This window comes from Bufo bufo, chromosome 10 (assembly GCF_905171765.1).
Source record: "Bufo bufo chromosome 10, aBufBuf1.1, whole genome shotgun sequence".
NCBI classification, from domain to species: Eukaryota; Metazoa; Chordata; class Amphibia; order Anura; family Bufonidae; genus Bufo; species Bufo bufo.
The window spans coordinates 43,150,064-43,163,336 of record NC_053398.1 but is presented as its reverse complement, the minus strand read 5'-3'; the positions used below and the strand labels follow the sequence as shown (position 1 = coordinate 43,163,336).

The 13,273-nt window shown below is 41.8% G+C and overlaps 1 protein-coding gene across 1 annotated transcript in view; it reads left to right on the top strand.

Annotated features, from left to right (window-relative positions):
- Positions 1-13,273, top strand: part of LOC120980023 (mucin-5B-like) — a 175,892-nt gene that overhangs the window by 85,947 nt on the left and 76,672 nt on the right. The window contains exons 6-8 of the mRNA XM_040408888.1: positions 693-906; positions 2,962-3,087; positions 4,634-4,754. Coding sequence (XP_040264822.1) covers positions 693-906; positions 2,962-3,087; positions 4,634-4,754 — 461 coding nt within the window. The remainder of the gene's footprint in view (positions 1-692; positions 907-2,961; positions 3,088-4,633; positions 4,755-13,273) is intronic.

Below are 13,273 nucleotides of genomic sequence, written 5' to 3'. Positions count from 1 at the left end.
CCCGAACTGTGGGAAATCAGTGAGATAAGTTAGACTTTTATAATTTAATACTTTGCAGAGTCATGTCTAGGTTTTCAGATTCAACCAAGGCAACAACATGGGATGACTTTGACTTTTTTATGTATCTGATTGGTGGGGACCTAATCACTGGGTTTCACACCGATGACAAAAACAGGACTCCTGAGTTCCCCAAATGAATGGAGTGGTGTTTGAGGCTGTGCACTGCACTATGGAACTGTCAAGCAATGAACTGAAAGTGACTATCTTTGACATTTCCATAGAGAATACATTAAGAAGCAGAGTGCATACTTAAACACTGTTCCATTCATTCAGGAAACTTGGGACCACATTTTCTGTGATCATGGAGATCCTGGTGTTTGGACCCTAACTGGTTGGATGGTTTTCCCTAATATTTCTGGACAACAAATTTTTGTTTAATATTGTCATTGACTTTCCTGTAGAGCATGGTAAGGAGTGTAGATGCATAACTAATAATTAGTAATATCCACATGTTCACGTTTTTGAAGCAGTCTTGAAAGGTGGAGTTGAGGAGACGTAATCTCTGTCATCAATACTTTCTTTAGTTTTATGATCCATGATTTTGGCTTCAAAAACTGCATCAGAAACACCTACCATCTTTAGTAAATGAAACATTGATGAAAAAACTGACAAAAAATCTGTTTCTGATGTAGAGAGATCAATGTGAGACCATCATGTCACAAATGGGAGACTGCAAGTATAAAATGCACAGTTACAAAATCTATAGGGATACTTGCACAGAGGACTTGTGTAAATGCGATGAGAAAAACCAAACCATATGTCTGTGCAGTAACCTGAACCAGTTTTCCAAAGCATGTCTGGAGGCAAAAGGACACCCTGGAATGTGGAGACGTCCAGATTTCTGCTGTAAGTATTTTATTGTTTACCTGCTGAGCACTACAGAAAATACAATAGTTAGAACCTATATAACACTGTGCAAATGCAAGTTACATGCTGTAGTTACACAGCTGAAAAAGATGTCATTCAAATTCAACTTTCATCATAAACCTTTTATGATCTGTCTATCAAATTCAACTTTTCAATAGTGAAAGACAAAACATAATACCCAATAATTTACTTTCCTGGGTCCTAAAATAAGCATCTTGTTGCTAACCGTCACGTGTGTCGACATGGCGTCACCGATGCAGCACATTAAACAAAGACTGGCATGGGGCTCTGGAGCATCCATGCTGGATTGTTTTACACTGTTTCCCCCACTCGGCCCATATTTTTCTGAACCTGAACAACCAATTTTGTTATCAGCTTTGGGCTGGTATACCTCAGCTTTGTCTCAAAGGATTGTCCCAACAGTTAAGGCTTCCTGCCAAGCTTTCATAACCAGTAAGTGGGCAGTTTAAACCCAGGGTACTGCTCCATTTAGCCAGGCAATAGACAATAAGGATCTGTATAAAATCAATATTAATGTACAGCTTCCTAATATTTAGCTATAAATCAGCCAGATATACAGGGCTACATAACATTCAGGTAACTAGTGTTAAACAGCACCCAGGTCTAGCACACTGAAAGTTCTTTACCTACATATTTGGTGGTCTAGTGCAGTAAAAGGGAATTGATGGCTGTCTCACTGGTGGTTAGGGGCTGTAAGTGGGTTAATCTCAGTTTGCCTGGATGACAAAGGTAGCTAGAGTGTTAGTCTCTTTTCCCCCGGTGATCTAGATAGTCTATAGCAGTAAAATAATTAATGTCAGTGGTGGTGTAGGACAGTCAGGGGTTTAACACCTATGGTGGACAGTGAAGATGTTAACATCCCTGGTGGTATAGGTCAGTGAAGGGGCTAATGTCAGTATATCTGGTGTTCTAAGACTGGGGGGGGGGGGGGTTGACCCCTGTTGGTCTAGGGTACTGAAGGGACAACGCAGTCTATTGATTAAACTTCACATTCTGGGTAGAAGGCAGTGGAAGGGTTAATATTACATACTTGGGGTTCAGCTAATCACTACTTCAGGTTTTAGCGTTGTACCTTCTGTAACAGGATGCTACACAATGATGGTTGAGCTTCCTGTTTTCTCCATGCACTGATCATCTAGATAAGTGCACAAAAGAGATAGGGAGGACCAGGAAGCAGTGACTGGCTGCACAGTTCTCTCTATGGGCAGGTGGAGTAATTCAGGAGTGGAGTTCATCTCACAAGTACCACATTGTCTTCCTGTAGAGGCAACTATCTGGGAAATATGTAGACAGCTTTGACTTTCACAGCTGTAACACTTAATCAAGCTGGCCTTCAGAAGTCTCACCTGCAGGGTCAACTGGATGCAACAGTCTCTTTCTTTTAAATAGAGGCTATTATTGAGACACCTTTTAGTCTTGATGCTAAAATTGCCATTCCTCCATATGCAACTTGGAGTAAAAGATTGCTGCAGTTACCACTTTTGAATTTGCACGCAGAACCCTTTAGAATTCTTAGATACAATATTTAGAATATTTGAAACATGTGTACATGCACTTTTGCTAATCATTTTATAACAATGATTAAAACTAGAGTTTTTAATTTTTTATTAGATGTGCAGGAATCTTTAAAAAAAAAAGTTGAAAAAGTGCATCTCAAGCAGTTTATCTGATTTCCAACCATTTAATGGTGTCACCTGTACCTATTAGGACATATTTAGAGGATATCCCATTTGGGATCCCTTCTATATTTTGGAACTGAATGCTGTACATTAATGTATTACATGGTCGGACATTTGTGTGAATGGCTGGTATGTAATGTTAAATTCCACATGCAATGACCACAACTTGCCTGGAAAAAGCAGCCAGGAATAAGAAGTGCCAGGAATGGGAACATTTTTAAAGGTTCAGTTTTCATAAAGTTAACCCTTTACATAGACTTTTTATTAATAGAACATAAAGCTGCAACTATGCAACTAAATAATGTATGTATCAATTTGCCATTTTTTTACCTAGATATAAGCTGCCCCAACACCATGGCATTCTTTGAATGTACTTCACCTTGTCTTAATACTTGTTCCAACCCTACGGCTAGTAAACTGTGTACTGAGCTGTGCAAAGAGGGATGTTCTTGTCCACCAGGTAAACTACACCTGTAATTTATAATATGTAAATATGTTATAACAAAGTTGTGTAATGAGTGTAGAGCTACAGCTAGATTTAAAGGGAATGTGTCACCAAGAAACAAACTGTTCAACCAAATAGAATGCCTTGTAGGGCTAGTTCAGCAGAATGTAGTTATACCTTTTACTTAGCAATCCTTTCCTTCATTCTAGAGAAAAAAATTACTTTTAATCATATACAAATGAGCAATTTATTGCACCAAGGGTGTGCCAGCCAGGCCACTCTGTCCACCCTTGCTCCTCCTGTTTCCTCTGTCATCTTTCTCCTTCTTGATTGACATGGCCAATTGTCTGTATAGTCATCTCGCCTGGCCCTTTCAATCAAGAAGAAGAGAGATGGCAGAGGAAACAGGAGGAGCATGAGTGTGTTACAGATGACTACTGCGCACGTGCCAATGATGTCATCCTTCGCCTAGAAGAGGAGATGCTCAGATTTGCTCTGGTGGAAGATGATGTAATCAGTGCATGCGCAGTAGTCATCGGCACTGCTGGAGAAACAGAAGCAAATTGTAACAGCATCCTCTGTGTGACGCTGTCCCCCTGCTTACCGCTGCGGTTCAGGGCATCGTGCTCACCTGTGATCGTGGTCTGTGCTTCCCTGTGCTTTGGGTTCTCCCTGTGTGGTTAGTATTCTGCTCCACAACTTCCATTCAACCTGAACACTGCTTGAACTCTGCTTCGGTTGTGGCAGTACGCATCACTCCCTGGGCGGTGCTGAGTTGTGTCAGGTCAGGTGATTTCGTTAACCTATCCTGGCTCTCTTGCAGGTACTTTAGTAGCTAATCCCTCTAGCCAGACGCCTCAATGTCAAGGTCCTAATCTTGTGCTAAAGACCTTGCTTACCACTCGTGTTCCTGACTTCGTGCTTCGTTCCTTGACTTTGTTTATCTCCTATCCCAGCCTGCTGGCATCGCCTCTCCTGTTGCCGACCCGGATTGTCTGACCTTGCTCCTGTGCCGCATGCCTTGACCATTTGCTCATCCTTACTACGTCTCTGCATCATCCTCTGGTTCCTGTCTTGTTCCTCCTGGTCACGACCCTGCCTGGTTTACTTCATTTGTACTGAGTAGCCCCTGGCAACTACCGACGGTCAAGCCTATCCTCACCATCTGAGGCTCTAGTGAAATCCGGGGAGTTGCTTAGTTATGCCCCTCTGGAGTATTGCTAGTCAGTGGCACAGTGGGTTCACATCTGCTGTTCCGTGATACAAATCTACCGCGCATAAACCGATAGTATAGTCTAAGGTGCAGGTATGCGATTACAGGACGCACCACTACCACAACCGCGCTGTATTAAATTACCCTAATTACACATCAGATAATCATGATGAACACAGTTTTTCAGTGACCGAATGTAACAAAAGACTAACAGGGTTCATATAAAGTGTAGTGTCTGGTGAACACATTTACGTATTGATGATTTATTTGCTCAGTTACAGTTGTTTTACCTCTATATTGGACCACTGGCTACATAACAGAAGTTTCCTATCTACCATTATCTTGCAGGAACTGTTCTGGATGATGTGACTAACAATAAGAAATGTGTGAAACTAAATCAATGCCCTTGTGCCCATAATGGTAAAATATACAAGCCTGGAGAATCGTACTCAGCTGCCTGTCAGAAATGGTATTGCTTTTTTTATGTTTATATATATTTTCTTTTTTTTTCTTTCTTTTTTTAGTTCGCTGTCATACTGTATTTTCCTCTTTGGAAATTTTATCATCCTTCATTCATAACAAACCATAAAGACTAGAAAAAGGTATATTTGAGGAAACTGTTAACAATCTTGATAATGCGTCTTTACTATAATAATATTATCCAGTTGGCTGTTTGTCTCATGCTGTAAAGACAAACATATCGTTTCTCCCATCTGCAATGTTTAGCAGGTGGAACTGCATTTTATTGTCCTCTATTATCTTTTATTGATACTAAACCAATAAAAACTATTGAAACAGAAATGGTATAAACTTATCTCTTAGAGTCTGACTTCATTTTGTTTAAAATAATAAATGACATTAATTATATATTGGTCACATATAGAGTGCCTTGAAAAATTATTAATTCCCCTTGAACATTTCCACTTTTTTTCATGTTACACCCAAAAACTTAAATATATTTTGTTGGGATTTTATGTGAAAGACCAACACAAAGTAGGAAGTACGTATGTGTGAAGTGAAAAAAAAAATGATACATGGTTTTCAACATTTTTAATAAATACAAATCTGAAAAGTGTAGCATGCATTTGTATTCAGCCCCCCCCCCGTACTCTGATACCCCCTAAATAAAATCCATTGTGACCAATTGCCTTCAGAAGTCAACAAATTTGTAAATAGAGTCCACCTGTGTGTAACTTATTCTCAGTACAACTACTGTACAGTGTAACAGTGGCTGCTGTGCGCTGCTGTGCGCTGCTGTTTCCCTGCGCCGCGGTCCCGGGCACTGTGTTCAGCGGTGATCTGCTGCTTCCCCATTCACCACTGCAGTTCTTGGCTCTGCCCTTTTAGGTACTGTTTGTTCTGGTATCCGCTCCACATTTTCCTTTCAGCCCTGGCCACAGCATGCTTGCTGCTTGTTCCCTGCAGCACTTCCTTAACCTCTTAAGGACACTGGGCATACAGGTACGCCCTGATGTCCTCGTACTTAAGGACACAGGGCGTACCTGTACGCCCTGTGTAGTTCTGATCACCGCTGCACGGCAGCCGGTGATCGGAACTGGTTGCCTGCTGAAATCAATCAGCAGGCACCCTGGGTCAATGCCGAGGGTGGTCCTGTGACCCCCTTCCCCCGAATCGGCGATCGCTACAAACCACAGGTCAATTCAGACCAGCGGTTTGCTGCGGTTTGCGGTGCTTTCGGAAGTTTCTGATCCCCGCGGTCAGTGACCGCGGGGATCAGAAACTTCAAAATGCTTTTTTTTATGTTGGGCGGTGCGTGCAGTGCGGATGGCAGTGCGAGTGGTGCAGGGGGGGCTGGCAGACACGCGATCATCCACCCGCCTTCTCTCTCAGGATGGCCGAGCGGTTTTTGCAGAGTGTCAGCACATTGCTGACACTCTGCTTGAAACGGCTGACATCTGTGCTGGCACAGATGTCAGCCGTTTAACCCCTTCCATGCCGCAGAACGTAGGGATTGCTGTATGGAAGAGGTTAACAGGGAGGGAGCTTCCTCCCTCTCCCATCGGGGGCTGCTGTGCCTTTTTAGCCCCAGATTTTTGACAGGATCACAGAGGGAGGGGGCCCCCCTCCCTCCCCATCACCCGCTGCTCTGTTCCGGCTGTCCATGGTGCTGATCAGACTTCTGCTAAAGGCAGAAGTCTGATGAGACTTTGTAAAGTGAAAATACAGTACAGTACACTATATAGTGTACTGTACTGTATAATACACACATCAGACCAACTGGATCTTCAAGAACCAAGTGGGTCTGGGTCAAAAAAAGTCGGAAAAAAAAGTCGAAAAAAAGTAAAAATAAAAAAACACATCTATCACTGATTAAAAATTAAGAAAATAAAATTATTAGACATATTAGGTATCTTCGCGTCCGTAAGAACATGCTCTATAAAAATACCACATTACCTAAACCCTGAGGTGAACACCTTAAAAAATAAAAAAAATAAAAACTGTGTCAAAAAAGCCATTTTTTGTAACCTTACATCACAAAAAGTGTAATAGCAAGCTGTCACGGCCTTTGTTTTGCGCTGTGACACTGTTGCCACACTTGCGGTTGCCCACGGCAACGTGTTGCTGTGAGAGCATGCGGTGGCAGTGTCTTGGCCTTCTGGGTGATTGTCGTGACATGGTTGCCACGCATGCTGTTGCTGGTGGTAACATGTGGTTTAGTATGCTTGTGTGTGCACTTCCCCTTTAAGTTGTAGCCTTCCCTTGTCTGGTGTTGGAAGGGTTAACTCCCTTCCTAGTGTTTTGTGAATACTGGGTTTATGTGTGTGTGGGTGTGGCTGCTTGGGCTATTTAGTCTCTGCTGGATGCTTGAAGCCCAGTGTTCCTCCAGCCTTGGTGTATGCTGGTGGTTCTCTGTTCCATCTGTCCAGTGAGGGCCACCCGTGTGGTCATCAATGTTATCACGGTGTCTCCTTCCCTTCCTGTCCCTTTGTGTATGGAGTGGGTTTTGAACAGGGTGTTGGTATGTCTATTTTTGGTGTTACATGTCTGGTAGTGTTAGGTGTCCAGCATGTTGTTAAAGGGAACCTGTCACCAGGATTTTGGGTATAAAGCTGAGGACATGGGTTGCTAGATGGCCGCTGGCACATCCGCATAACCCAGTCCCCATAGCTCTGTGTGCTTTTATTGTGTAAAAAACCCGATTTGATACATATGCAAATTAACATAAAAGAGTCATATCTTACTTGTGTGACCATAGAAGAGTCATATTTTCAAGCTCTGACTCTTCTCAGGTTAATTTGCATAGGTATCAAATCGGTTTTTATACACAATAAAAGCACACAGAGCTATGGGGACTGGGTATTGCGGATGTGCTAGCGGTCCCCATAGCAGTTTACAACCACATATGGGGAATTTCTGTAAACTACAGAATCAGGGCACTAAATATAGAGTTTTGTTTGGCTGTTAACCCTTGCTTTGTTACTGGAAAAAATGTATTAAAATGGAAAATCTGCCCAAAAATTTTAATTCTGAAATTTCATCTCCATTTGCCAATAACTCTTGTGGAACACCTAAAGGGTTAACAAAGTTTGTAAAATCCGTTTAGTGTAGTTTCTTAGATGGGGTCACTTTTATGGAGTTTCTACTCTTGGGGTGCATCAGGGGGGCTTCAAATGGGACATGGTGTAAATAAACGAGTAAAGCAAAATCTGCCTTCCAAAAACCACACGGCGCTCCTTTCCCTCTAGGCCCTACCTACAGTAGTTTACGACCACATAAGGGGTGTTTCTACAAACTACAGAATCAGCGTAATAAATATTGAGTTTTGTTTGGCTGCTAACTCTTCCTTTGTTACTGAAAAAATGGATTAAAATGGAAAATTTGCCAAAAAATCATTTGCCATTAATTCTTGTGGAACACCTAAAGGGTTAACGATGTTTGTAAAATCAGTTTTGAATACCTTGAGGGGTGTACTTAAAAAGAGGGTTTTTGAAAATTTCAGAGAAATTTCAAGATTTGCTTCTAAACTTTTAAGCCTTGTAACGTCCCCAAAAAATAAAATGTCATTCCCAAAATGATCTAAACATGAAGTAGGCATATGGGGAATGTAAAGTAATAACTATTTTTGTAGGTATTACTATGTATTATAGAAGTAGAGAAATTGAAACTTGGAAATTTGCAAATTTTTAAAAAAATTTGGTAAATTTGGTATTTTTTTTATAAATAAAAATGAATTTTTTTTACTCCATTTTACCAGTGTCATGAAGTACAATATGTGACGAAAAAACTGTGTCAGAATGGCTTGGAAAAGTCAAAGCGTTTTAAAGTTATCACCACATAAAGTGACACTGGTCAGATTTGCAAAAAATGGCCTGGTCCTTAAGGTGAAAATGAGCCCGGTCCTTAAGGGGTTAAGGGCCGGCATGCGTCACTTCCTGTGCTTTATGGGTTAGATCATATGACATCACTGACCAATCCTAGACCTCCTGCTCATATATAAGTGGCTCAGCCCCCTTCCCAGATGCCTGAGCATCAAGGTCCTTGCATCCATCAAAGGTTGCTGATATCTCTGCATGTGTTCCTATTTACCTGACCCATGCTTGTGTTCCGAGACCCTGCTACCTGCTTGATCCCTGCCTGCTTGCCTTAACTCTCCTGTTGCCAATCCGGATTACCTGACCTGTACCTGTGCTGCCTGCCCTGACCTATTGCTTGTTTGACTTAGCCTCTGCCTCATCCTTCCGTCCTGCACTGTTGCTCCTGGTTACGACTTGTATGACTACGTCTGTACCTCTGGTACCTTGCTCTGGTACCTCCTGGTCCATCTGGACCAGCTGCCTCATGTGCCAATCCTCCTCAAGAGGTAACAACCTGCTTTTCCCCTTGGGAAAGTCTATCCCCACCATCAGGAGTACTGTGAAGAACGAGGGGTTCACTTAGACAATGCTCTTAGAGGAGGTAGGACACGTGGCACAGAGGGTTCACACCTGATGGTTCGTGACATACAGTTGTTCTATGAAGTTTGTTAGTGAACATTAGTGATCAAACAGCATTATGAAAACCAAGGAATACACCAGACAGGTCAGGGATAAAGTTGTGGAGAAATGCAAAGCAGGCTTAGTTTATAACAAAATATCCCAAGCTCTGAACATCTTACAGAGCACTGTTTAATCCATTATCTGAAAATGGAAGGAGTATGCTACAACTGTAAACCTACCAAGACATGGCCGTCCACCTAAACTGAGAGCCCAGGCAAGGTGTTCACTAATTAGAGAAGTAGCCAAGAGGCTATTAGTCACTCTGGAGGAGCTGCAGAGATCCACAGCACAGGTGGGAATGTTGTCCACAGGACAACTAATAGTTGTGTACTCTACAAATCTAGCCTTTATGAAAGAGTGAAACATAGAAACATAGAAACATAGAATGTGTCGGCAGATAAGAACCATTTGGCCCATCTAGTCTGCCCAATATACTGAATACTATGGATAGCCCCCGGCCCTATCTTATATGAAGGATGGCCTTATGCCTATCCCATGCATGCTTAAACCCCTTCACTGTATTTGCAGCTACCACTTCTGCAGGAAGGCTATTCCATGCATCCACTACTCTCTCAGTAAAGTTATACTTCCTGATATTACTTTTAAACCTTTGCCCCTCTAATTTAAAACTGTGTCCTCTTGTGGTAGTTTTTCTTCTTTTAAATATGCTCTCTTCCTTTACCGTGCCAAAAAGAAAGTCATTTTTGAAGGCAAGACATAAGAAGTCCCATTTGCAGTTTTCCATAAGCCATGTAGGGGACACAGCAAACATGTGGAAGAAGGTGCTCTAGTCAGATGAGACCAAGGTTGAACTTTTTTGCTTAAATGCAAAATGCTATGTATGGTGGAAAACTAACACTGCACATCACCCTAAAAAACATTATCTCCACCGTAAAACATTGTGGGGATGCTTTTCTTTAGCAGGGACAGGGAGGTTCGTCAGAGGTAATGGGAAAATGGATGGAGCTAGATACAAGGCAATCCTGGAGGAAAACCTGTTAGAGGCTGCAAAAGACTTGAGACTGGGGCAGAGGTTCACCTTTCAGCAGGACAACAACCCTAAACATCTAGCCAGAGCTACAATGGATTGGTTTAGATAAAAGCATATTCATGTGTTAGAATGGTCCAGTCACAGTCCAGATCTAAATCTCATTGATAATCTGTGACAAGACTTGGAAATTTCTGTTCACAGACAGTCTCCATCCAATCTGGCTGAGCTTGAGCTATTTTACAGAGAAGAATGGGCAAAAACTTCAGCCTCTAGATGTGCAAAGCTGGTAGAGACATACCCCAAAAGACTTGCAGCTGAAATTGCAGCGAAAGGTGGTCCTACAAAGATTCAGGGGGCTGAATACAAATGCACACCACACTTTCCAGATTTTTCAAAAAAAAATTGAGAACCATATATCATTTTCTTTTCACTTCACACATACTTGTCACTTTGTGTTGGTCTATCACATAAAATCCCATTAAAATACATTTAAGGCCTCTTTTACACGACCGTATGGCTTTTTCTGTGTTTTGTGGTCTGTTTTTCACGGATCCATTGTTTCGTTTTTTGTTTCCGTTGTGTTTTTATTTCTGTTCCGTTTTTCCGTATGGCATATACAGTATACAGTAATTACATAGAAAAAATTGGTCTGGGCATAACATTTTCAATAGATGGTTCCGCAAAAATGGAACGGATTTGCGGGCAATAATAGGACAAGTTCTATCTTTCAACGGAACGGGAAAACGGAAATACGGAAACAGAATGCATATGGGGTACATTTGAGTAACCTATGATGCTGTGTACTCCCGTCCGCACGATGTATGCAGCTCCGGGACATATGGCCCACTCATGGACAGTATGTCTCGGAGGGCATACGGTCGTGTGTTTGAGCCTTTTGTTAGTGGCTGTTTATGGTATTTCAGCTTCGTGCCTTCACTCAGTTGGAGTGAACTGCAATACCAGGGGCATCCACTACCAATAGTATGAAAAGTACTGCGCTGTGTCGGGTAAACCATGACCTGGTGCCTTAAATCAGATGATCAATACCGTTGCTAAAGGCGGATCCCACTGATCTGATATTAATGGCCTACAGTTGCAAGAAAAAAGTATGTGAACCCTTTGGAATGATATGGATTTCTGCACAAATTGGTCATAAAATGTGATCTGGTCTTCATCTAAGTCACAAAAATAGACAATCACAGTCTGCTTAAACTAATAACACACAAAGAATAAAATGTTACCATGTTTTTATTGAACACACCATGTAAACATTCACAGTGCTAGTGGAAAAAGTATGTGAACCCTTGGATTTAATAACTGGTTGAACCTCCTTTGGCAGCAATAACTTCAACCAAACGTTTCCTGTAGTTGCAGATCAGACGTGCACAACGGTCAGGAGTAATTCTTGACCATTCCTCTTTACAGAACTGTTTCAGTTCAGCAATATTCCTGGGATGTCTGGTGTGAATCACTTTCTTGAGGTCATGCCACAGCATCTCAATCGGGTTGAGGTCAGGACTCTGACTGGGCCACTCCAGAAGGCGCATTTTCTTCTGTTTAAGCCATTCTGTTCTTGATTTACTTCTATGCTTTGGGTTGTTGTCCTGTTGCAACACCCATCTTCTGTTGAGCTTCAGCTGGTGGACAGATGGCCTTAAGTTCTCCTGCAAAATGTCTTGATAAACTTGGGAATTAATTTTTCCTTCGATGATAGCAATCTGTCCAGGCCCTGACGCAGCAAAGCAGCCCCAAACCATGATGCCCCCACCACTATACTTCACAGTTGGGATGAGGTTTTGATGTTGGTCTGCTGTGCCTCTTTTTCTCCACACATAGTGTTGTGTGTTTCTTCCAAACAACTCAACTTTGGTTTCATCTATCCACAGAATATTTTGCCAGTACTGCTGTGGAACATCCAGGTGCTCTTGTGCAAACTGTAAACGTGCAGCAATGTTTTTTTTGGAGAGCAGTGGCTTCCTCTGTGGTATCCTCCCATGAAATCCATTCTTGTTTAGTGTTTTACGTATCATAGATTCGCTAACGGGGATGTTAGCATATGCCAGAGACTTTTGTAAGTCTTTAGCTGACACTCTAGGATTCTTCTTCTCCTCATTGAGCAGTCTATGCTGTGCTCTTGCAGTCATCTTTACAGGATGGCCACTCCTAGGGAGAGTAGCAGCAGTGCTGAACTTTTTCCATTTATAGACAATTTGTCTTACCTTGGACTGATGAAGAGCAAGGCTTTTGGAGATACTTTTATAACCCTTTCCAGCTTTATGCAAGTCAACAATTCTTAATCGTAGGTCTTCTGAGAGATCTTTTGTGCAAGGCATCATTCACATCAGGCAATGCTTCTTGTGAAAAGCAAACCCAGAACTGGTGTGTGTTTTTTATAGGGCAGGGCAGCTGTAACCAACACCTCCAATCTCATCTCATTGATTGGACTCCAGTTGGCTGTCACCTCACTCCAATTAGCTCATGGAGATGTCATTAGTCTAGGGGTTCACATACTTTTTCCACCTGCACTGTGAATGTTTACATGGTGTGTTCAATAAAAACATGGTAACATTTAATTATTTGTGTGTTATTAGTTTAAGCAGACTGTGATTGTCTATTGTTGTGACTTAGATGAAGATCAGATCACATTGTATGACCAATTTGTGCAGAAATCCATATCATTCCAAAGGGTTCACATACTTTTTCTTGCAACTGTATATTAAGGATAGGCCATCAATTTTGTAGTCCGTGAAAACCCTTTTGAAACAGATGTATCCACCTTTCCTGCAAATTTTGTTATGATACATTACAAATTCAATATAAAATCGTAACATACTAGCAAAATCTTCCACTAACTGCAACTCACATCATAATCACTGGGTGGCCACATACGCACATAGAGGGCGCAGGCCTCTCCATAACTTCACTGCATCCAGCGCCAGTATAAATGTATGCCAGCTTTTTAGCTGTCTCAAAGTTTTTCTCCGACTAAAACAGGTGTAG